Source organism: Furipterus horrens, unplaced genomic scaffold, assembly GCF_987537825.1.
Source record: "Furipterus horrens unplaced genomic scaffold, mFurHor1.1.pri manual_scaffold_4, whole genome shotgun sequence".
Lineage (NCBI taxonomy): Eukaryota > Metazoa > Chordata > Mammalia > Chiroptera > Furipteridae > Furipterus > Furipterus horrens.
Window position 1 is genome coordinate 74,373,865 of NW_028327174.1, and position 25,229 is coordinate 74,399,093.

At 36.4% G+C, this 25,229-nt stretch overlaps 1 protein-coding gene across 4 annotated transcripts in view; it reads left to right on the top strand.

The window, feature by feature from the left end:
* NAV3 (neuron navigator 3) overlaps positions 1 to 24,900 on the top strand; it is a 347,319-nt gene extending 322,419 nt beyond the window's left edge. For all 4 annotated transcript variants that reach the window (XM_090273649.1, XM_090273652.1, XM_090273650.1 and 1 more), the window contains 6 exons: positions 7,959 to 8,113; positions 9,134 to 9,205; positions 9,769 to 9,965; positions 10,854 to 10,972; positions 19,402 to 19,605; positions 24,465 to 24,900. In XM_090273649.1, coding sequence (XP_090129775.1) covers positions 7,959 to 8,113; positions 9,134 to 9,205; positions 9,769 to 9,965; positions 10,854 to 10,972; positions 19,402 to 19,605; positions 24,465 to 24,584 — 867 coding nt within the window. In that variant the 3' untranslated portion in view covers positions 24,585 to 24,900. The remainder of the gene's footprint in view (positions 1 to 7,958; positions 8,114 to 9,133; positions 9,206 to 9,768; positions 9,966 to 10,853; positions 10,973 to 19,401; positions 19,606 to 24,464) is intronic.
* Positions 24,901 to 25,229: the final 329 nt, after the last annotated feature.

Here is a 25,229-nt window from a genome sequence, read left to right on the forward strand (position 1 = left end):
AAAGGCTAAGCCAACATCATACTTAGTGATGAAAGGTTGAGTTTCCCTCTAAAATCAAGAACAAAACAAGGGTGTCCACTCTCACCACTGCTATTCAACATAGTACTGGACATGGTAGCTAGAGAAATCAGGCAAGAAAAAGAAGTAAAATGTATCAGTATTGGAAATGAAGTAGTAAACTTTCCTCTATTTGCAGATGAGAATATTTTAAAGAGAGAATCCTAAAGACTCAACCAAAAAACTGTTAGATCTAATCAACGAATTTAGTAATTCGTGGGATACAAAATGACCATGCAGAAAACTGTAGCACTGCGATACACTAACAATGAACTTTTCTAAAAAGAAAATAAAGACATCAATCCCATTTATAAAAGCATCAAAAACAATAAAATACTCTATGCTGTACACCTGAAATGAATCTAAAATGATATTTAAAGGAAATTGTAATTAATTTTTTTTTAATTTAAAAAGAATGTGGCCATTTAAAGAACAGAGATGCAAAGGAAGAATACCATGTGAAGATCGGAGCTGAGACTGGAGTTATCCAGCTGCAAGCCAAGCAATGCTGAAGATTCTGGGCAAAACACTAGGAAGTATTTTTAGACGTTAGAAACGGGTCAAGAAAGACTCTTTTACTGGTTTCAGAGGGAGCATGGTTCTGCCAATACTTTGAGTTTGGACTTCTAGCTTCCAGAACTATGAATCAGTAAATTTCTGTTTTTTTAACAGCCCCCCCCGCAAAAAAAGAAAAGGAAACCAATAAAGTACTTAGAAATAAATTTAAATAAGATGAAAGATTTCTACTCTGCGAACTACAAGACAATGATGAAAGAAATCAAAGAAGATACAAATAAGTGTTCATGGACTGGAAGAATTAATATTGTTAAAAGGTTATTATTACCAAAAGCCATCTTGAGAGTCAATGCAATCCCTGTCAAGATTCAAAAGGTATTTTTTACAGAAGTAGAAAAAACACATCTAAAATTTCTATGGAACCTCAAAAGACCTCAAATAGCCGAAGAAATTCTGAGGAAGAAGAATAAAGCAAGAGGCATCACACTTCCTGATTTCAAGCTATACCACAAAGCTAAATAAACCCAAGAATATACTGTCAGCTAATATTGAATATATTAAAGACAGCCCCTTCAATAAATGGTACTGGGATAACTGGATAGTCACATGTCATAAAATGAAACTGGACCCATATCTTATAGTACTGACAAAAATTAACTTGAAATGGATTAAAGACTTAAATGTAATACCCAAAACCATGAAACTCTTAGAAGAAACACAGGACTAATGGTTCTTGCCATGGGTCTTGGCAATGATTTTTAGGATGTGGTACTTAAAGCACAAGCAATGAAATAAAAAATAAACAAGTGGGACTACATTAAACTAAAAAGCTTCTGCATTCTGAGCAGCAAAAAATAAAAAATAAAATGAATAAACAACCTATGGAATGGAAAAAGTTTGCAAACTATATATCTTATAAGGGGTTAATATTCAAAATATATCAAGAACTCATAGAACTCAATAGCAAAAAAGGCAAAAAATAAATAAAAAACAATTTGAAAAATAGGCAAAGGCTTTGAATGGGCATTTCTCCAAAGAAGATATAAGAAAGACCAACAGGTACATGAAAAGATGCTGAATGTAGCTAGTCATTAGGGAAATGCAAATCAGACCCACAGTGCACTATCACCTCATGACTGTTAGACTGACCATCGTCAAAAAGATAAGAGATAGCAAATGCAGGCTTGGAGGTGGAGAAAAGGGAACCCTTTTGTGCAGTGCTGGTGGGACTGTAAATTGGTACAACTGATATGGAAGACAGTAGAGAGGATCCTCAAAAAATTAAAAAAAGAACTACCATGCGATACAGCAATTTCACTTCTGGGAATATATTCAAAGGAAAGAAAAACACTAACTCCAAAAGACATCTGCACCCCCATGTTCATAGCAGCATTATTTACAGTAGCCAAGACATGGCAATAACCTGTGTCCATTGATAGATGAAGGGATCAAGAAGTTGTTTTATATATATATATATATATATATATGGTGTGTGAGAGAGAGAGAGAACAGTGCAAGTACCAAGTGCAGTGTAAGTATTGCCTGTAGTTATTAGTTAATTGCCCTTGCCTCCCAATGAAGGTTTTTGTAAATACGCACAGATCCATACAGACACCACCCCCCACAACACGTACACAGCCTTTTGTTCAAAATTGTCGGATATGTATTTCTCAAGAAGAACAATGATGTCGCAAAGCACGATGGGATCTCTTAAAGTTGAATAAATATACTACATGTGTCCCAAATATTTCCTCGGGGATCAGCACAGTTCAAATTGTGGTTGAATCACCCATACTCATTACCATTAAGGAAAGGAATGAACCTGAGGCAGAATAGCTGAGTCTTTACTAAGGACTAGAAAGAGTAAAATTGTTTTTTGGCTTCAGCCAACATTGTTTAATGTCAACTGTGAATCCTGGGTCTCCTTGTATCTTTATTTAAAAGTCTTTTAAAAGATTTTTGTTCTTTTCAGCCAAAATGATAAAGAGATCGACATTTCTTAGTCAGCCTCATTGTGATTTTTGTTATTCCCTGAATGTTGATGTGATAGAACTCTTTAAAAGTTCCTTTATGAGAAAACAAATGGTTAGGAAATAGAAAAATACATTTATTACAAGAAACCAACGCATTTTGATAAAGTTGGATATCACTTAAAATCAAGTTTTAAATCAGATTTATTTGGACTTCATTTGCATGTAGTTCTATTATGCTAAAATAAAGCAGGTTAATTTACATTAAGTATAAAATTTGCCTTAGAGTGAAATTCACTGTTATATGTAAATTCTTTTAATTTCAGTTTAAAAAATGTTTAGTGTTTGGGCTGTTCTTATTGGTATTATATGTGTCCTTTAATATTTTTTAATTTAGTATTTCCAACACTTATTTTCTACTATTCCATAATAGAATAATTTGTACCATTATTAGGTCAGTTTAATTTTTGCTCTATCAACCGTGAAAAATAATGCTTTGCAAAGAATGTTTGAATATGACTAACAATGCTGGGAAGCAGTAATAGGAAAAAATATGTGGCCAAATCATGTGGCATTCAGCACCAAGAAAGCTCAAAATACAACTAATGAATGTTTATTTTTCCTCTGTGTTTGTAAGACATGAATGAGCTATCAGTATGCTGGATACAGAATTGTTGCCAGAGAATTTGGACAATTCTTGACAAATTGTGAGAGAATCTACACTGGTGTTTTGTTTTTTGTTTTGTTTTGTTTTTCTGGGGGTGGTAAGTAAGAGTAGTAATAAAGGAATAGAAATGACAAAGTGGCATTGTGAGAGAGAGCTGCTAACAGGGTAGATTTATTAAGTCAAGTGTGAGTAAGACTTAAAATGATAAATCCTTCCCTTGAAAAATGGAGCTTTGTAATTGATGTGCTTTACACTGTGCAGTAGCTAGCACTGAAGAGATGAAACCAAAATGCAATTATTCAAAAATATGGAACAGTAGACCATCAAAAGAAAATAAAAACTTTTCATGCTTATGTTATGACTGCATTTTACATTCTGTCCCTCTTCCCATTCTTCACGCCCTCCTTCAGCGTGCCAGCTGGGATATTTTGATTGAGAATGGTACACGTAAATAATTATACTTAGTGACATTTGATAGTGGGCCCAGAAGACTAGAGATGGATTTAATAAAGAATATGTGGCCATCGGAAGCCACTTGGAAAGTTAGGTAGAGAAAGATCAGAAAACTGGACTTGGCACGTTGAGTTTTAGTGTGCCTAGAACCAAAACCAGAAAAACAATGATAAACAGTTTTCACGTAACTGCTAAGTTCTGTGTATATTTTCAAACTATGGGATTCAGGTCATCTCATTATTGATGTCCATCTGGTAGATACATGCATTTTATGCAGCCTGATTTGCTCTTGGACAAGAGACATTTAATGCTAAGGCATGAACACATCAATTTAAGATTTTGCCCCAATTAAGCTAGGGTGGAAATCATGAAGTGATTTCCGAAAGGTCTGAAAAACTCAAGTTATATGACAAAGTTTTTTGTGTATGCTGATTTCTGCTTTCAACTGATCCACAGCTTTTATTAGCTCCCCAGGGGTATCTACTAATCTACTACCCTTGTCCAAATGAAAGAGAATTGTAACAGAATCTAATGATCCCACTTTTCCAAAAGTCACCCAGTGATTTCTTAATTACCAAATGCAATGCCCTTTGCTGCTGCTCCTCCTTCTCCTCTTCCTCTTCCTCTTCTTTTCTCCTTCTCCTCCTCCTCTTTCTTCTTCCTATCTCTCTCTGTTTAGGTATAGCAAATTGCTATAGTTCCCCTCTCCTTTCTAGAAATTCTCCTGATTTTCATTTTTTCCTTGTTTCCTTCCTACTGTATAGAAGGCTCCTTCTCAGTCTCTTTTACTGATTACTCTTCTTTCACCTACCAGTAAGTAGAACTATTCCTACACATCCTTTTCTCTCCCACATCTGTTCTCATCTGGATGACTGCCTTGGTTTCAGTTGTGTTCACTCCACTCTCAGCCATCCTCTCTCTCCCAAATAGTAGGCCTTTTTATTAGCTTACAAATATGTTTATGTTAGCATACTCAATATACATATTTAGAAATGCCAATCTCAGCTGAAAAAATATCATAAATTCATCTTCCATCCATCTCCCACCCAAATTAACACTCTCTATCATTTGAATTACTGTAACTGTTTTCTAACTACTTGATTCACAACTTATGTGTTTATCCTTTCACCTCATGGAAAATAGAGTATCTTTTCATAATTGAAATCTAACTACACTAAAATTCTTCATTTTCCCCATTGCTTTCTGCATTAGATCAAAAATCTTCCCACACTTTTATCTTTATCGAGCCCCACAGTGTGTTTTGGCTTCAACAAATTCAGTGTTCTTTTGACTTTCAAATTATGACTTTGACTACATTACCCAGGTTCCCACAGCATTCAATGTCTTGTCCTTGCCAATAAGAAATTTCCAGTAACCTTACTAATCATTCAAGGTTGCCTGCTTTTCTTTCCAGTTTATTTACTACTGTTTATATTCACAATACATATGCAACTAGTTCTTTCCCATATGGATATCATATTTCTCTGTTTCTGCCTTTGATTGTTCTTATCCCTCTATTTGGAAAGCTCTTCTATTTCTAAGCATCAAAGCATTGCCCAATCTTAAAAATAAAGAGTTAATTGCCACCAGGAAGTCTTTCCCAACAGTTACATGTGATCCTTACATGCTCTGTACAAAATTTTTGGTTTATACTTTTTAGAGGTAATGTATTACATTTTACATTTTACTGCTATATACATATACACAAGCCTATCCTACTTTCCTGGGCAATATTCTTCTTGAATGCTTTTCCATTTATAAGTAGTCATCAGATCCTTCACATTTGTGTTTCATTTAATAAATAAATTGCTTTTTCCTATTGAAAAAAATTAAATGCAATTGCTTATATAGTAAAACCCAAAGTTCTCTGAATGAATTCAAAATCTTTTCTATTTTCTCCTTCAAGTGACCACCACTACTCTGTATTATTTCTTTTGCAACAACACAACACTTATTTCCCCAACCATATCAACATACTCATACCTACCACCTTTCACTCTTTATTCTTTAAACTTTGACAGTTTTCCCCACTTTACCCTGTTGTTCTCTAAACCTTAAGCCTATTAAGTTAGATGTTCCTATTAAGTTTTCCTATAACATTCTGTACAATTCACTTATCCCACTGTATCATGACTTATTTGTGGGCCTACCTTTCTGTTTCTCAACTCTGAGTTCATGGAATAGAGAAACATCCTCTGAATCCTTGGTGCCAGAGTACTTGGTACATAGTAAATACTTGCTAAAGGTGTGTTGAAGGGATAACTAGCTGCATACTTGTGACTGGGAATTCTACTGATTACTCAAGATCCATCTAAAAGTCCACCTCTCAGTGAAGTCCATCAAGACCACTTAGTTGAAATTAATTCTTCTCCCTCCTATGAGCACCTCTCTTCTTTAACATCTACATGGAATGTTTCATGTTGCATTTTCAAGTTCATTAGTTAATTTGTGTCTACCACCCTCCCAACCTCTGGCATAACCTCCTCCAGATAGCTTTCTTTGACACCCACCAACTAGGTGAAATCTCCTCCCCTGATCTCTCATAGCTCCTAATACACTATGCCATCAAGAGATTTATCATATTTAAATTTCAGTCCCTAATGTGATAACTCTTAAAATCTATGTGAGAAGACGGCCTGATTACTTTTTTTAATCCGTGGGTCCAGAACAGTATTTCATTCAGTTCATTATAAATATTAAACGTATTTGAACTCACTTGCTCAATGCTTCATTATTTTTGTATACCCCAAGGTTTGAACATAATAGAAAGATAATGAATATTTTATAAATGAGTGAATTACTCAATATAGCTCATTATTGATATAAATAAAGTATATGAAATTCTTCAGACTCTTCAGTTTAAACATCTTTTTCTGTAATCTGTGATTTAGCCAATATTTATTCTGTGATTGGCTCAATGTAATGTGATTAGTGTATTAGGTCTTCCATAAATTGTGTATTCAAACTTCAGTATACAGTATTCCCTCACTTTTTGCAGGTATTACATTCTAGACCCCCCCCCCGTGATATGTGAAAATCCACAAAGTAGAAACCTTACATTTATTTTAGTAATTATATATATTTTAAGGCTTTATAAACCCTTCCCACACACTTATAAACTGTTCCCAGTCCCTTATTAATCTTTTCCACACTTTTTTAAACACTACTTATGTTCTTAAACATATTCTACACTCTTAAACCTACGTAACTTTAACAACATACATATACAGTACCGCAAAATCCCACGATATAGCAAAAAATCTGCGATAAATAATTAAATATCATATTTTTAAAAATCCCGCAATACAGTGAGGCCACAATAAGTGAACCATGATATAAAGAGGACTGCTATATTACTAAATGCCTCAAATCCATGGTTATCATTTATTGTTTGCTCCTTTTAGTTTTAAAAGTGGTATTACAGATAAAGGGAGGTTCACCTAGGTTGAGCAGTTCACATATTTACCTGGCTGCCAGAAATAGGGATCATGGAATTGTTTTTAACCCTGGGCAAGACTTGTAAATTGAAAATGTCATTGTAAATATGCAAATATTATGGAAATGTTCTTACTGATTAGGATAATTCTAAGAAACCTAATTATGTTCTTGGCCTACCCAGCTGTGAGAGAAGTCAATAAATGAACTTGTTATCCTACTTAGATTATAAACTATTAGAAAAGAATAATGCATGTAAAAGAACTGAGAAGCTCAAGAAATGCTAAATGCTAATGTCCATTGACCCAGTAAAATATAACAAGTTTTTCTTTATTTAAAATTATAGTAGTTGCATGCGGATTAGAAATGAATGAATGAATGAACAAATAACCACATTTTTATCTGAGTCTCGGAGCTGCACTTTCAGATGCACCCCATTGAAATGAATTGGAATTAAAATGTTTAAAATATACATGGGAATTTAAGGGTGCCATTTTGGATTAACTCTGTACTTGTAATCATAAGGTTTGCTAACATCCACTTTTATCATTGAAATTTCAAAAACAAGAAGGAAGTCTCAATATTTGTAGTTTATCATACTCATATCCAGAGCTCTTGTTTTTGCTTTGCGTCAGGGGAGAAGACAACGGAGGAATATGCCTTGGTGTTCACAGTTGTGTATTTGTTGTGGGTGTTCTGCTCTGGCTTTGTAGAATAAGGTTTCAAATCCGTAGAAGAATCTATGAGTCTGAATCAAAGATACTGGATAGAAGACAATGTCTGCTACTCTTGAAATATGAATTTCTTGCCAGTGGTATAAACTTATCATTGATGTGTTTGTGTTCTGTACTTTTGTAAAGGAATTGCAACAGTGTCTAGCTAGCCTGGCTGAACAGTGCAGTGCGGACAATAATGGTGCCGAGCTCCCGGCTGTCATAATTCTTGATAATCTTCATCATGTGGGCTCTTTGAGTGATATCTTCAATGGTTTCCTCAACTGTAAATACAACAAATGGTATGCTTATAAAATATTTTGAATGATGAAATATAAAAAAAATTGATTAAATGTGCCTTCTTATGCCTTTATAACTTTTAAGGCCTGTGACAGATATCATTATATTCCAAATAATTGCTATATATTTCTTAGAAAATCTATTCATTCATTCAACAGCTATGTCCCAGACATGTTTATGGAAACATGATTTACTGGATAATTTAGCTTCAATAGATGCTGCAGGAGGTCTGGCCCATATCAATGATAAAATGTTTGAATCAGGAAAATTGAAAACTAGAGTGAGGCTTTAGAGCTCTGGTTTCATTCTTAGCCCATATCAAAGTTTAAGTTTAACCTTCCTATAGAAACAAATTGAATAGATTCTGATACAACTCTCTCCACTAGTGAGTCTAATTTTTTAACTATTAAAAATATTTTTAAAGGGTTAAAATAGGGTATAAAAAACCTGAAAGCCCACTTACAGACTCACTGTAGCATGGCCTCTAAAAAAGACATGTAAGTGCAATAACATAAACATTAGTTTTAATGGTGCAAGTATTCCAATTAATTAGTTGTTCCTAGAGATTTTTAAATCTTTTTAATATAGATCAGCATAAAGTAAATATTGAAATAACACATTCTTTTATGCTATTAGGAATCTTTAAAATAACTATGAAATAATAAAAATGAAAAATTAATGATTTTGATTATAAGCATGAGGATCGTAAGATGTTACAGTGGAATGAGACCACTGTGATTATTCTGTCTAATCTTTTTATTTTATGGATGAGTAAACATAGGCTCCTAGAGGGAAAATGATTCCCCTAGAATTTGAAAGCTGAAATTAAAACACCAAATCCTAGTTTCTAGTTCAATATTTGTCACTTTGCAACTTAACATTACCAAATTACCCTTTTAAAGCCTAATTATAAAATGGAATATCATATTTATCTAAATTGTTTTCTAATAGAATTTAATATGTTAATCTATTTTACGTTCTTCAGTGCATCTGCATATTCTGCTCTTTTTTTTTTCCCCCAGTCCATATATTATTGGAACAATGAATCAGGGAGTTTCTTCATCACCAAATCTAGAGCTGCATCACAATTTCAGGTAAAGATAAAGCAAATGCTTTGTTTTTTGTTTTTTGGAGGATTTTTGTGCACTGTCTTTTTCTGTTTGCTTTTGATTTTTTTCCATTTTGTCCATTGACAAATCTCTCCTGTAGTGACCTGTGGTGGGAAAATAATTCTCACTTCTTGGGACACTTTCTCAACCAGACAGACATTTTGTGATCCTCAACCTGTAATCAGAAGTGTTTCTTTAAAAAAAGAAATTTTTTCCTGCTCACTATGTCACTAGCTAAAGTAGAGCACTTTTCTTCTAAGTGTGAGGCATGTGACGAGAGTTCCTATTTCAGGATTTGTGATTCCCCTGCAGAGGAGTGCTCAGCGTGTATACTCCCACTCACTTCTGATGCACACATGCTTCTCTTTCACTCAAAAAGATAAGTTAGTTACATAACAGTTCTAATGCTAGTAGACCTCTTCACCCCTTTGGTCATTAAAATGTGGCCACAAATTGAAAAGGAACTTCATATTGGAAAGAGAATTATTATGGACTTAAAATTTAATTATGGAAAGATTTCTGATTCTTTTTTTCTTTTCTTTTTGTAGGTGGGTACTTTGTGCAAACCATACAGAACCAGTGAAAAGCTTTTTAGGCAGATATCTTCGAAGGAAACTGATAGAGGTAGAAATCGAAAGGAACGTACGCAACAACGACCTAGTCAAGATTATAGATTGGATTCCTAAGACATGGCATCATCTCAACACTTTTTTGGAAACACACAGTTCTTCTGATATGACCATTGGTGAGTTCCAAAATTGCAATATGCCATTTTCCAGGAACTAAAAGTATGCGTTAAAGACGGCCAGATTGAATGGTAGAAAATAAGAAGTGAAACTTATGTTTCTCAAGCTTCCAAAGATTTGTTTTCTTTCTCCTTTTAATTTTCCCTTCTGGGAGCTTGCCTTCTTCTAAGCTTTCAAGCTCCAATTTGTCTGACAATTATGGTTTCCTGAGATTACTGAGATCAAACGGGTTTAATATAGACAGATATCTAAAAATCAGATAAATATTTGAAATAAATTATATCTGTTAAGAATAACTTTTTATGCTGAAAACAAGTTTTAGCTAATGGCTCATATCAAATAAAGTTATGAGAGAAGATTTTAGAGATAATTTAGGTGTTTTATAGATGATTAATGCATTTTATATTTTTCATGAAGACAATTGAATTATTTCTCTTTACTTGGCATAAAAGAGATTTTTTTTTAAATATGTCTTAAGTTCCATGTATAAAAATCGTTTTCCCATTGTATGAATCATAAAGGCTTATTCACTAAAAACACAGTGTAGGTTAGAAAGATAAATGACATATTTTATATTTGGCAATTCATTTCAGCACAGTTTCAACATTTGTAAAATGGGACAAGTTGACCAGATTATGACCTTTACAGTTTCTCCTAACTCTAATATGTTATATTTTTTATTAAGATTTCATTGTGAAAAAAAGGAGACCCAAAGGAGATTGGGTCCTTAGTAAAACATACTTTGATAATAATCAAGCTGGCCAAGATTAAAGTTTTCTAAGAATTCTGCAAGAAATATATTACTTTCCCCCATATCATGTCTAAATGTGTTTAGATTGTTAAATATAACTGTTTTCAAAAATGTTTTGTTATTTGTTTCTTCTCAGGTCCCCGACTTTTCCTTTCTTGCCCCATGGATGTAGAAGGTTCTAGAGTGTGGTTCATGGATCTCTGGAACTATTCTTTGGTCCCTTACATTCTGGAGGCAGTAAGAGAAGGTCTTCAGGTATAGTACTCAATTTTATTTACTGTTTTAAAAACATCATTAATTTAAAAGCAAAAACATTCATTTCTCTGGGTATTGATGCAGAAAATTAAAGGTATGAGCTATGTAAATATAATGGGAAACTTTTAAAGAATAATTAGTATGTGATACTTTTTCCGGTTGTGAGAATAAATATTTAGGAAAAAAAGAAAGGCCAGTTATTTCAATAACTACACATTTATGGCCAAATTCATTGCCATGGGTGTTTACAGACTGTTTCTATTAAGTAACCCAATAAAAGCAGAGCTCCACATCTTGTAAGACAGTAGTTTATATGAACTTTGATCATTTCTTCTATAATTGCAACAAGTAGTTTTTGTTTATTGGTTCTTTATTTTCAGTATGTTTTACTGTTTGAAGACCTTTAACATCACTTGCAAGGTTTTTTACTATTTTTGAGAGAGTGCTCTCAAGTCGTAGGCTGTTCTATGACAAGTTGGTTTAGCAGCATCTTTGCTATCTTTTCCCCAAGGTTCTACAATTAGCCCTTCTCTTTACTCTTAACTAAAAAGTCAAAACATGTTACTGAAAAAAAAAACATGTTTCTTCAACAAAACATATTATCCCTTTTCCATTAGTCATGCGATTCTTTAAATTGGAGTAGAAATTTCATAAAATTGTAAATTATAAAACTCAAGGTTGAAACGTTAAAGTTTGTGTCATATAATTACCTGACTTATAGAAGAATCCAGTCTTTTCAATAACTCAGCCAAGGTTTAGGCAGTTTTTGTGTAGGAATAATTATTTCTTGTAATTACAACGGCTACTAGAATTATGACTTAGCTTTTCATATTTTGTCATCTGCAATACAGCGTTGTCTTTATTTTACTATCCAAAGATTTGGTTATCTGTTTTTCTTCCCTTTTACTTCCTTTTTATCACCATGTTCTGCTCCCCAAACAAGCATGGCAGGGCTGTATTTACAACTCTCATGGTGGCCATGATGAACATTGTGAGGTAGAAGCCAGCCATTCCAAACAAAAGCCATCCAACAGCCCGCCATTCCAAACTAAAAGCCCACCACGAGGCAGCACGCCTTCCCCCCCCACCCTTATCAGGAGATAGCAACTGTCCAATCTCCAACCTGCTGGCTGTAAAAGGCGCAGCTTAGCATTTCTTGCACTGCTTACATATTCCAAGCCTCAGAACTTCTTAAAAAGTCACTCATCCAGACCCTAGTGGCTGGCATCTGAGTCCAAGACCCCAGCCTGCCACGTCACATACTCGGTAAACCATCTGGTTCAGCATTTGCCTGCTGGCCTTCTCTACCTCCACTGACCACCCACCCCCCAGCCCTAAAACTTAACAACCATGACAGATACTATGAGGATGTTCTCACCACTCAGATACTCAAGAATGTTATCCAGAGTTCTACTACAGATTTAAATAACCTAATTTCATATTTTCAAGGGTGTGAGTTAATCTAACCCAGAAAGTGGCTCCAAAAAGTAAAAGACTATACCAGAAGTTTTAATTCTTTAGGTATAACATATCATATTCATATTTCTCTGAAAATATTATGCTGCCTAAGATGTGTTATGTCTCTCACTTCCAATTATTTATAGAAAAAAGAAAAAGAAATCTTTTATGAAAATTAACTTACAATATTCTAGAAGTAATCATTTTAAAACTTAATATGTTAATGACATATTTGTTTCTTAGATACTTTTTAATATTAATAAGTTATTATCCAAGTCTTTATATACAAAATGCTTTTTATTTCACGTGTTCACTAATACATAGAAAGATAAAGAAGCCTTTCAAAAATTCAAAGACTTTTAAACAACTAGATTACTTAATCTCATTTTTTTAAAGTGCATGAATTTTAAAAAACTTATTTAAGTCAATATTACTTATAAAACACTGTCCTGAGAATTATAATTCTATATCTTCCATTTGGACAAAAGTATAATCATAAAAGTAATACCAGTTTTCCAACTAAAACTGAAAAAATATTTTGAAATTATTTTTCTTTTTTAAATTGTATTTTATTAATTATGCTATTACAGTTGTCCCAATATTTCCCCCTTTGCCCCCTCCACCCAGCACCCCCCAACTCCCTCAGGCAATCCCCACACCATTGTTCATGTCCATGAGTCATGTGTATAAGCTCTTCGGCTACTCCAATTCCTATACTGTACTTTATATCCCCATGGCTATTCTGTAACTACCTATTTCTACTTCTTAATCCCCTCACCTCTTTACCCATTCCCCCACATCCCCTCCTATCTGGCAAACATCAAAAACTTTCCATATCCATATTTCTGTTTCTGTTCTACTTGTTTGCTTGGTTTGTTTTTAAATTCAATTGTTAACAGGTATGTATTTATTGCCATTTTATTGTTCATAGGTTTGATCTTCTTTGTCTTAAATAAGTCCCTTTAACACTTCATATAATAAGGTTCGGTGATGATGAACTCCTTTAGTTTTATCTTGTCTGGAAAGCTCCCTATCTGCCCTTCTAGTCTAAAGAATAGCTTTGCTGGGTAGAGCAATCTTGGCTGTAGGTTCCTGCTTTTCACGAATTTGAATATTTCTTGCCAATCCCTTGTAGCCTGCAAAGTTTCTTTTCGGAAATTAGCTGACAGTCTTATGGGAACTCCTTTGTAGATAATGATCTGCTTTTCTCTTGCTGCTTTTAAAATTCTGTCTTTATCTTCTAACGTTTAGCATTTTAATTATGATGTGTCTTGGAGTGGGCCTCTTTGAATCCATCTTGTTTGGGACTTTCTGTGCTCCCTTGACATGCATGTCTACTTTCTTCACCAAATTAGGCTTTTTTTCTTTTCATTATTTTTTCAATAGATTTCCAATTCCTTGCTCTTTGTCATCTCCTTGTGGCACCCATATGATGCAAATGTTGGAATGTTTGAAGTTTTGCCAGAGGCTGCTTACACTGTCCTCATTTTTTTGGATTCTTTTTTCTTCTCTTTGTTCTGATTGGTTGGTTTTGCTTCCTTGTGTTCCAAATCATTTATTCCTCAGCTTCATCCACTCTACTGTTGTTTCCCTGTCAATTGTTCTTTATTTCAATTAGTGTACCCTTTGTTTCTGACTGGATCTTTTTAATGCTGCTGAGGTCCTCTCTAAGTTCCTTGAGCACCCTTATAACAAGTATTTTGAACTCTGCCTCTGATAGACTGCTTACCTCCATTTTGTTTAGTTCTTTTTCTGGAGTTTTAATCTGTCCTTCCATTTGGGCCATATTTCTTTGTCTCCTCATTTTGGCAGCCTCCCTGTATTTGTTTCTATGTATCAGGTAGAGCTGCCATTACTCCCTATCTTGGTAGCATGGCCTAATGTAGCAGATGTCCTGTAGGGTCCAGTAGCACAGCCTCCTCTATCACGTAAGCTGGGTACTTGAGGTGTGCTCTTCATGTGGGATGAGTACACCCTCCTCTTATAGTTGATCCTTGGTTGCTGTTGGCAGGTCAATGGGAGGGATTTACCCAGGCTAGTCAGTTGCAAGTATTGGCTATGAGCATTGACCACCAACTTCTGCCCTCTGTGAAGGATCAGATGTGCAGGGGTAGAGTAGCGATGCTTCAGGTGGTCTGTAGCTGTCTACTGGGTGTATGGATCCTGGGGTTTCCCAGGTGGTACAGGTCAAGGTCAGCCCCTGCCTGTGTTTTGCCTGGGACAGGCTGCCTGAGCTATAAAGCAATCTGAAATGGCTGCTACTTGTGCTGGGCTTGGAGATTCTGAGGCAAAGCCAAGTTGTGACTCCAGGCTGACTACTGTTAGTCCCAGGCCTGGGGCCACTTAGCAAGAGGTATCGGGGCTAGGGGCTCACTGAAACCTGTTAAGTTGCTTGTTTGAAAGGATTTAGGAAGTTTTGAAACTTGAGCCAAAACTAGATATTCATATGGAAAAGCTACTGTTAACATCTGTAAGTTGGGCAGGACATTGCCTAGGGGGATCTCCAGGGCAGGGCAGTGTTAGCCAGGTAGGTGGAGTCTCAAATATGGTGCCCACCTGTGCCTGCAGGCTCTGTGGCTCTGCCTGCCTTTCTATCCAGGAGAAAGCTGTCCCCCATCTCTTGCCTTGATGCCAGACACTTCAGCTTCTCCCTGTATGCCATTGATGCCTTTCAAGTTGCTACCCTAGTGCTGAAGCTCAGAGGGCTTGAGTCTGAGTAAATTCATGTGTGGTTCTTTAAGAGGAATTGTTTGGGACTCCAGATGTTCCTGCCACCCACTTAATCCCTGCTGGTTTTTGCAGCCAAAAGTTATGGGGACTTATCTTCCTTGCACTGGTACCCTGGGCTGGGGATTCTGGTGTGGGGCTGGGACTCCTTGCTCCTGAGATATCCCTCCTGAATTTTTTTTTTTTAAATATGCTTTATTAATTATGCTGTTACAGTTGTCCCAATTTCTCTTCCTTTTGTTCCCCTCCACCCAGTGACACCCCTCCCTCCAGTTGTCCCCCACTTTTAGTCCATGACCATTGGTTGTGCATATAGTTCTTCTCCACATCTTCCTATCTACTCCATTCCCTCCTACTATGCTTCTTAATTTCTGTGCCATCTCTTTCCTTTTCCCCCCTCCCCCCTCCCCACTGACCTCCCCCCATAATGTTCCCCATACCTATAATTCTTTTTCCACTCGTGTTGCCTACTTAGTTTGCCTTCGTTTCGATTCCCTAGCTTCTGCTGTTGGTTGTTGTGATATAGTTTTCATTTTAATGTTCATAGTTTTGATCCTCTTTCTTCTAAACAAGTCCCTTTAACATTTCATATAACAGTGGTTTGGATCTGATGAACTCCTTCAGTTTTACTTTGTCCTGGAAGCACTTTCTCTGCCCTTCTATTCTGAATGACAACTTCACTGGATAGAGTAATCATGTTTGTAGGTTTTTGCTTTTCATTACTTTGAATATTTCTTACCAGTCTCTTCTTGCCTGCAGAGTTTCTTTTGAGAAATCAGCTGACAGTCTTATTGGGACCCCTTTGTATATAATTCTCTTCTTCTCTCTTGCTTCTTTTAAGATTCTCTCTTTATCCTTATTTTTTGACATTTTGATTATAATGTGTCTTGGTGTGGTTTTCTCCCTGGGTCCAGTTTATTTGGAGCTCTCTGTGCTTCCTGGGCCTGTAAGTCTATTTCCTTCCCCAAGTTAAGGAAGTTCTGCTTCATTGTTTTCTCACATAATTTTTCAATTTTTAGTTCTTCTTCACCTTCTGGCAACCCTATGATTTGGATGTTGGCCCGCTTATAGCTGTCCCATAGGTTTCTGAGCCTCTCCTCATTTTCCTCACTTTTCGTTTCCTCTTTCTGCACTGGTTGACTGTTTTTTCCTTCCCTACGTTCCGATTTGTTGATTTGATCCCTGGTTTTCCTTCCCTCACCACTTGTTTTGTATGTTTTTTTCTTTTCATTTCAGCAGGACTAGCCTTAATTCCTTCCCTATCTTGTTTAAGATCCACTGTTAGATCTATAAGCTTTCTTATAACCAGAGCTCTGAACTGAGCCTCAGAAAGATTATCTGCTGGTCCGACAGATCATATAGTTGCTGTCCGGTCAGCTGCATCACTGGGATCTCTATCATGATTCCTGCCATCCTGACAGTTTGTGTTTACCTTTTTTACTTGGGCATGGCTGTCACACCTCCATGCCCTCGTCACTACCAGGAGACCCTTCTCACCACACTGTTGCGCTTTGTGTGTGGGGACTGGGGTCCAGGACGGATTCCTGCTGTTCACTCTTCACTGAGAGACCGGGAGCCTCCTCCTCCGTCCCCATGCCCTCCAGCCCTCACAGTCCAAGGCAATGGGGGTCTGCCTTCCCCAGCGTTGGAATCGCAAGCTGACAGGTTTGGTCTGCAGCCAGGGGTGCTCCCCAGAGCTTCTCGCTTCCCCTTATATATGGGTGTCTGTGTTTACTGCCGTCCCGCTGCCGCCAGCACAGCTTGACCTCTTGCCTTGGCTCTTCCCCTCCTACCTGTCCAGATGAGCACCACTTGTTTATAACTTCATATGTTGGACTTCCATGTAGCTTTATTTTCTGGAACTTCTGGTTATTCTGGTTTTGCGGTAGTTGTATTCCTTCTTAGTTGTGGAGGGTGATGGAGCTTGTCAGTTTAGGCCTCCATCTTGGCCAGAAGTCCTCCCTCCTGAATTTTTATCTACAACTCATGAATGTGGGACCAGCCTGTTCCAGGTCTCTGCCCTCCCTACCAGTCTAGATGGATTTGATTTAATTCTATAGTTGTTAGACTTCCATTCAACTTGATTTCTGCCCATTCTGAGTGATGGTTGTTCTAAATTTAGTTGTAATTTTGATGTAGTTGTATGAGGTGAGCTGTATTTACCTATGCCACCATCTTGTCTGAAGTCTCAAAATTATATATATTTTGTTGTTGTTGTTACTTTTTTAAATAAGGTTTCAGTTCCTTGCTCTTTTTTTAAAGTATATTTTATTGATTATATTGTTACAATAGTTCCAATTTTTTCCCCTTTGCTCCCCTCTGCAAAATTATTTTTTAATGGGATAAAAATGTTGAATTTTCTTGTTGGATGTTTAGTAGTAGGTTATTGTGAATGCTAAATCAACTGTGATGTAAGAACATTAGGAGGAAAATTCAGCACATAGGAAAGGTAAAAAAGAAAAGAAAAGAAAAGTCTTTGGTGGCTACAGTTCTCATTGTTGCTGAAGGCTGTGGTAATCCAGAAGTCCATTGGAAGATAACAGTCCCGGGGTTGTCTGTATATGTCTTCTGGAGGAGCAAGAGTAAAAGGAATCACATGAACTATTTTCTTGGATCTACTATTGGCAGCAAAGAACCTGGAATTGGAGTAAGAGGTGTAAAAAGAAAGCCTAATTGCAAAGATGAAAATATGAGTTGAGAGGAATAGAAAAATATTGTAAACGAAGGCTGATGCTTTGGTGAGGAACCATATGGGGAACAGTCTCTACCAGATGTTCTGGTTGGAAAAAAACACTGGTGATGCATGGATTCTGATGGTTGTTGTTCTGTTGGGTTCATCTCATTCTGAATATTTAATTTTTTTTCAGTTATTTTTTAAATCTTTTGAATTCTGAAATACAGAATTGGGTGTGTTTGCCTTTTTATCAGTCACCTCCTATTTTGCTGTCTTTCATGATTCTTTAAAAGGTTGGCATCAGTTGATTCTAGGCTTTCATATTCTTTCCATAACATATTGTCTTTAATTTGTTTAAGTTGTATAGCAAGCTATGTTTTACATCTCTATAAAGTAAGTTTTTAACTAAGAGAAAACTTCTGCTCCAAAATAGAACTATTTTAAAAATGTAATGATTGCTACCCTCACCATCATATCCTAAGGAAATACACAGATACCAAGACCTGGACTTTTTTTTAAGACAAGACTGCCACAACCACATACATCTTGTCAAAGAGAAATGTAAAAGATGATCCCAAGGCTTCATTGTCCACCATTTTGCTTTTGTCTCATTGAAAGAGAACAAGTCACATAGAACTCCTCACAGTATGCCATCTGGGACCAAATATGCACCTGGAAACCAGGATTGCTCTCAGTAAAGCACATCACAGGGAGATGGGAAGTAAATTAAAGAACTGGTGTATCCACATCACTGCCTTCTTAATTTTAACTTTTCTTTCTCTTCCCGTGTGACCTTACGCTTTTTTTACAAAGTCCCATTGACTGGTTTTAACATCTCTTGGATTCATCTTTTCCCTTCTACTCCACTGCTAATATTTTAACCATCTTTACCACCCTTTTATTATTGACTTTTCCCACCATATGAGTCCTTACAAAGTTGATGCTTCTATTTTCCCTTTTTTTTTTATTCTCTTCTTTTACTACTGGCCTTACAAATAAACATTGAAAACGAGATTTTTAAAAAGCAATGAGATTATTAGATGAAGTTGATCTGAGGAAGATGGTTTTCAGAGAAAGTATTCTTATTCTCAAAGGAACTTTGAGTAGAGTGAACTAGACATAGAAAAAAGTCTCTTTTCTTTTATTAATCATTTTTCGAAATTACACTTTAGTAGAGAATTCTATTTAGTGTCTAGCATAGCTTTTTCAATTTTCCATAACTGGAACTTTTTTTCCCCTCTACTTTGAATTTACTTTTGGTTTGGAAACTTACTAAGAAATGTAAATACAGACAGTCATTTCAACATGTTATTTAAAACTCCCCTCACACCCTCCCCTAAATGCTGATTATCTCTCCTCAATATTCAGATTTATTTTGTCTAGCCTTCAAGTTTAAAATGAGCTATGTAGATAGCTATCTGTTTAAAATAAGGAAAATTGTATAAGCATAGTAATTCCCTTGAAAATCCAATAAAAACTCAGTGTGCAAAGGAATCACTCAGATAGTAGCCACCTTTTTTACTAAATAAAAATGCATTTTGTGTGTGCTAAATATGTAATCCCCTTTTAGATGTATGGGAAACGGGCACCGTGGGAAGATCCCTCAAAGTGGGTGCTTGAAACCTACCCATGGAGCTCAGCATCTCTGCCTCAGGAGGGCCCCGCATTACTGCAGTTGCGGCCAGAAGATGTTGGGTATGAAGGTTGCATCTCCACTAAGGAAGCCACAACCTCAAAGCACATTCCACAGGCTGACATGGAGGGGGATCCCCTGGTAAGAGGCTGATGTGTGATTCTTTCTATGGACTTATGATCACAGTGTGTGATCATTAGTGTTTGGTCATTTATATCAATGACAATAGTTATCTTAAGTAATATTTGAGATTGTTTTGAAATTGATCAATTTTAATTCTTTTACCTTTGGCCTACTTTTACTGGGTGAATTACTTAAAAGGAAAACCCAAACTTGTATGCTTAAAAATAATCAAGAAACACTGCAACTATGTTGCAGTTTGTGACCATAATTGTTCTCCTATGCATAAAAGTGTATAAAAAGATAATTAAATTTTTTAAACGCATCACTAAATTCACTCAGTATTTAAGAGAAAACTGAATTTTTTTTCCTAAATGAAGGAACAAAAAAACAATATATAATCTATTGTACACGTGGAGTACTAAACAGTATTTTACATATATCATCTAGTCTGACTAAATTTAGTATTAGTCTTTTCTTGCCTACAGTAGAGAAGAAGACTGACCTGGAAACTGAAAGGAAGTTATTCTCCCTGCTGTATTCAATTTGCAATTGTATATGTCTTAATAAAATTTTATAAAATGCCAGAGCATGACTCCTCTGAAGATTTTAAGTCCATGGTGTTATTACGAAAAAGACTTCCATTTTTACATATTTATTTTTTACTTTTCTAGATGACTTCCTATAGATTGATATTACATGTAATGTATTTGTTGACTTACCATTCTGACTAAAGAGATTATTAAACTTGCACAACCAAAACATAATGAAATAGAGGCCATTACATTACTTAAAACAAATAAAAAGGAAATTATTAAGTTCATGATCAAAAGCTATAACCAAAAACATAAAATGACTTCATATTTATAGAGGCCCCTTACATCAACCACCCCAACATTCTATCATTATCATTTCAGTTGATCATTATTAACATTTGGGGGTTACATGTGAATAATCTGATATATTTTAAAAATCCTTTCCCCAATAAAGTACACATACAGAACATTTTTCACACAATTTCAAAGAATTCCATTATGTCAAAGAAATATATACTAGACCTTCTTGGAGTCTAGTAATATACTATTTAGGACCTTTGATCTAGACTATAAACTTATAGTCTGGACTTAGATTTTTAAAACAGGCATCTGGCTCTTTAGCACACACATAGAAATGGACCGTAGTAGTAGAAGTGGTTTAAATCTAGCATAATTGTGAGCATGCACTAAATACCTGCTGATGGAATGGTTAAAGTTTAATAGAGTAAATAGAAGCCTTAGGGTACAAATATGGGTTATTTCACCAGAATTTTTAAAAATAAATTTCAGTTCTACCTTTGTGGTTTGTATATAAAAGTAGTCGGTAATAACCTCTTAATCTCAGTAAGCCACAAAGCCAAAATGTCTCTATTAACAAAGTTTTTCTCTCTCCCTCTCTCTGTGTATCCTTCTCTGTCTCTCTGATTTGCATAAAGGAGAAAAGTGTTTTTCATATAAGGAGAAGTATTTTTTACAGTTATTATCACCATTACTCTGTAGCATATGGGACCCTTAGGGATGCCCTCAGCTTCCCCAGTTTCCACCGTCTTGATTGGCTAACCCCAGTAAACACTCCTCTCGCTGGCTCTGAATGCTCTTGTCTTCTAGTATGGAAAAGAGATCCAGAGTCTCCCATTCTGAGTGCAAATCGGGGTTAAAAAAAAATCCCTAATTCTGAGCCCTGGCTGGTGTGGCTCGGTGGATTTAGTGCTAGCCTAAGAACCAAAGAGCTGTTTGTTCAATTCCCAGTCAGGGCATATGACTGGGTTGCAGGCCAGGTCCCCAGTTGGGGTGAGTGAGCAGCAACCACACATTGATGTTTCTCTCCCTTTCTTTCTCCTTCCCACCCTCTCTCTCTAAAAATAAGTAAATAAAATCTTTTCAAAAAATTCCTAATTCCTAATCTGCTAAACATCTGAAGAAACAAGGGGTTATGGTATATGACATGCTAAAAGACTTATCATCTAAAACTAACTCTGGATCTGGCACATTCTGGTAGGAAAGTAAATATTCTCTATTTTTATTTCTCTATATTTCTACAATTACTAATGTATAGTAAAAATATACTTATCATCCAATTTAAATAGAATATTAGGGAAAATCATCTATTTAATGTCAGAAATATGTTTTTCAGTCCAAGCAAAGATGCAGGTTTTCAGCATATCTCACAGTATTTTTAAAATATAATGTGTACTTATCATCAACAAACTCAATCATTCATTCTACAATTATTAATATGGGATAAGTATGTACTCAGTGCTAAGGCTTGGTGATCAGGAGATGAATAAGATATAATTTTTTATCTCAAGAAGCTGACAGTTCAGTAGTGGAGAGAGACATCTACCTATCTAAATTACTGTAAAATAATGATAGAGGTACATTGTAAATAAAGTTGTAAGTCCATTGAGGAAGTTGTAAGCTTCACAGAGGAGATGCTTGAGCTAGGTCTGATGAATAGAAGTTCTTCATGTGGTTGGACAAAGGACATTAAAAATTAAGAATATAGCATATGAAACATTTTTGGATGGTTAATAAAAATGATGAGTTTAGAGAACTATATATATATATATATATATATATATATACACAGATTAGTGGGATTAAAATAAAGGGGCAGAAGGAACTAAAGCTACAGAAGTCCACAATTGCTAGATGTTTAGCTTTGTAGAAAGTTCAAACTTGATCATACAGGGAATGGGGAGACACCAAAAGTTTCTGAGCAGGGGGCATACCTAGATTTTTGCAGTTTATAAGGATCACTTTGGCGATAATAGAGGAAATGTTAAAGGAAAGGGGATGGATGCTGGGAGACTAGCAGATTTGCAAATACCATAGGTGATAAGGACCTGATCAAGGTACTACAAATGATAGGCATTATATTTATGGCTCTCAGTATGGGGGAGAAGAAGGGGAGGAGAAGGGAAATACTTTTGTAGAGTATAACTATTTATTCCAGTGAGTATTGAATCATATGTAACCATACTTTTCTCTTATAATCCCTTTGACTTCAATGCACAAAGCAGCACTATGAGAAGGCAAAGTGAATCTCTTCTATACATTTACAATGAATCTGAAACTTGGAACCTATTCTAGTGGAACATATTTACAATATGACACATTTTCAAAAATTAAGATTTTAACAACACTGTTATTACAACATAAAACTTTTACAACATTCAGCATTCAAGTAATTTCAAACATTTGTGACTAAGATAGAATCATAATCCTTTAAACAGGCTCTATTCACCATTTCTGTTCTTAGTAAATCAGGAGGGTGCTCAAAACAGAGATCTGTTTTATAAATGATCTTCACCCAGATGCTTGACCATACAGCGAGCCAACAACTAATGAGGGAGGCATTGATAAAAGAAAGCAGGGAGGGGGTATGACTGCACATGAAGGTCACGGTGAGTGTGAGCGAGAGACAGAGAAGGAGACAGAGAGAGAGGAAGAGTGGAAAACTTTGTTGATGGAGACGTTTTGGCTTTGTGGCTTACTGAGTTTAAGAGGTTATCACCAACTACTTCTATTTCACATTCTTATGTAGCTGATTTAAAAAAATTCAGAGAGTGAGACCAAATATTGTATTGAAAACTATTTTCCTGAAGAATATTAAAATATGCTCTAATTGTAGCCTCTTTGTCAGAAAGGCATTGTTCCTGAAATTGATGACAACCGTTTTATCAATTATGTCACAAGCATTGTTTGAACACACATTTTACACTGAATACACAGACATGCGCAACCTGATGTATAACTAAAAAATTCCTTTTCAGATTTCCCCTTTCTATGGGATCAGATTACCTATTTCTCTATGTAAAAATAAAAAAAAAAACTGATTATTTTATAAATTGATAAAATTAGTAAGCATTGAAAAATATAAAGATTAGTACAGTTTATTGACACTCTTGATAAGAAAACAGGTCCACTATCTCGTGAAAAAATATGCTGATTATCCTGCGCTTTGTTGAACCACTTGTCTACAATTCGCTTTTAAACAATCTTTGTTTTTACTTCCCTCTCCTACGGAGGATCTGCAGATCTATTGAAATCCAAGCAAGGCGGCTGTCTCTTATTCTGTAATACATGGAAATGCTAGCTGTCCCTCTCCCCAGGCGCTTTGATGCATATGTCCTTTCACTGAAACAAATACTGCCCATTGTCCTATAATGCTGGGAAAGCTGACACAGCCACTGTTGTTCCAGGTGGTGGTTTTTATTGTCAGTGATATATCAATCATATTTTCGCCAGAAATTCAACAGAAACTTGACAGCGATTGTTTCTCTCTCCCTCTTCAAACACTCAGGGTCTGCTTCCTTCAGTCACCTCCCCTGGAGGTCGGGCCCTAAGCAGCAGATGGTGTGCTTGTGTGCAGCAGCTGGCTCCGTTACACTCCCTCCTCCCTCTTCCCCCGGGGACTGTGTGTGGGAGCCTGGGTGTGCGCCTGGGTGTGTGAACGCTCACGACTCTCAGTTGCCATTCAGTGCTTTCTGCTTCTCCAGCCAGAAAGCTGGAAAGCTTGGCATCCTCTGCAGCCACGAGCCCAGATGTCCAGCCGTGATACAGTTACCTTCTCATCTCCCTGCCGGAGCAGTATTCATTTATGGCCCCCAATGAAAGCATGACCTAGAGGCTTTATTTTGTCCTTATGGTTTGGTGTTGTAGTCATATTTGGGAGAAATAATGTAGGAACCAGGGGCAACTAGTACAAATCTGAAATTGTTCTCCCATTTCACTTGGCTGGAGGGAGACAGTTCCTCAGGATGGCTCAGGGCCTCCTAATTGATGGGCTGGCGTCCTCCGTGCATCACTGCCTGCATCCGATGTCTCTCTTTCTTTCTTCAGATGAATATGCTAATGAAGCTCCAAGAAGCAGCCAATTACTCGGGCACACAGAGCTGCGACAGTGATAGCACCAGCCACCATGAAGACATTTTGGATTCATCTCTTGAATCTACCCTCTAGAGGGTGAAAAACAGTTTGGGGGAAAGACTATGCTTTTTAAAAATGTTTAAATGTAAGGTATTTTCACTAAACCACTGCCAGTATGAAAGCACCTATCAAGGGTCCAGACCCAGAGTCGTGGTCTCCAAGGAGGCAGCAGAACTAAGTCTGAACCGCCAAATGCTACATTGAAATAGAAGCTTACCTTTATTTTACTTCTAGGCATTTTTATATCTGTGGAGTGATAGAAGGCCCCATTCCTCCACTGGAAAGGACCCTAACGATAGGCAACTGAAGAGATTGCACATGGGATAGCCAAACTGGACTTTATTTTTTTCCTCTTTAGAAGTTTACAATACAGACCCTTTTTTGTCCCTTCATTTCGTTTCCTCTGACAAGCTGTTCTCCCAGGGCAGGGTCCATTCTTCTGATCCGTCCAACCTCCGTTGTGCCACATGGTGCTGGTCACAGGGCTCCAGTAGTGTTTGTGTTGTGCGTTCCCCCCATTCCAAAATGCAGCCAAGCAGCCAGCCCTCCATAAGCACAAGTGGAATTGTGCAACCGCCAGAACACGCTACTGTGGCGAGCTGGAGAAGTGCCAACGTAGTTCTCAACTGCCATGTTCACATGATGTGCTCCACCAACTGTCTAGTATCTGAATCACAG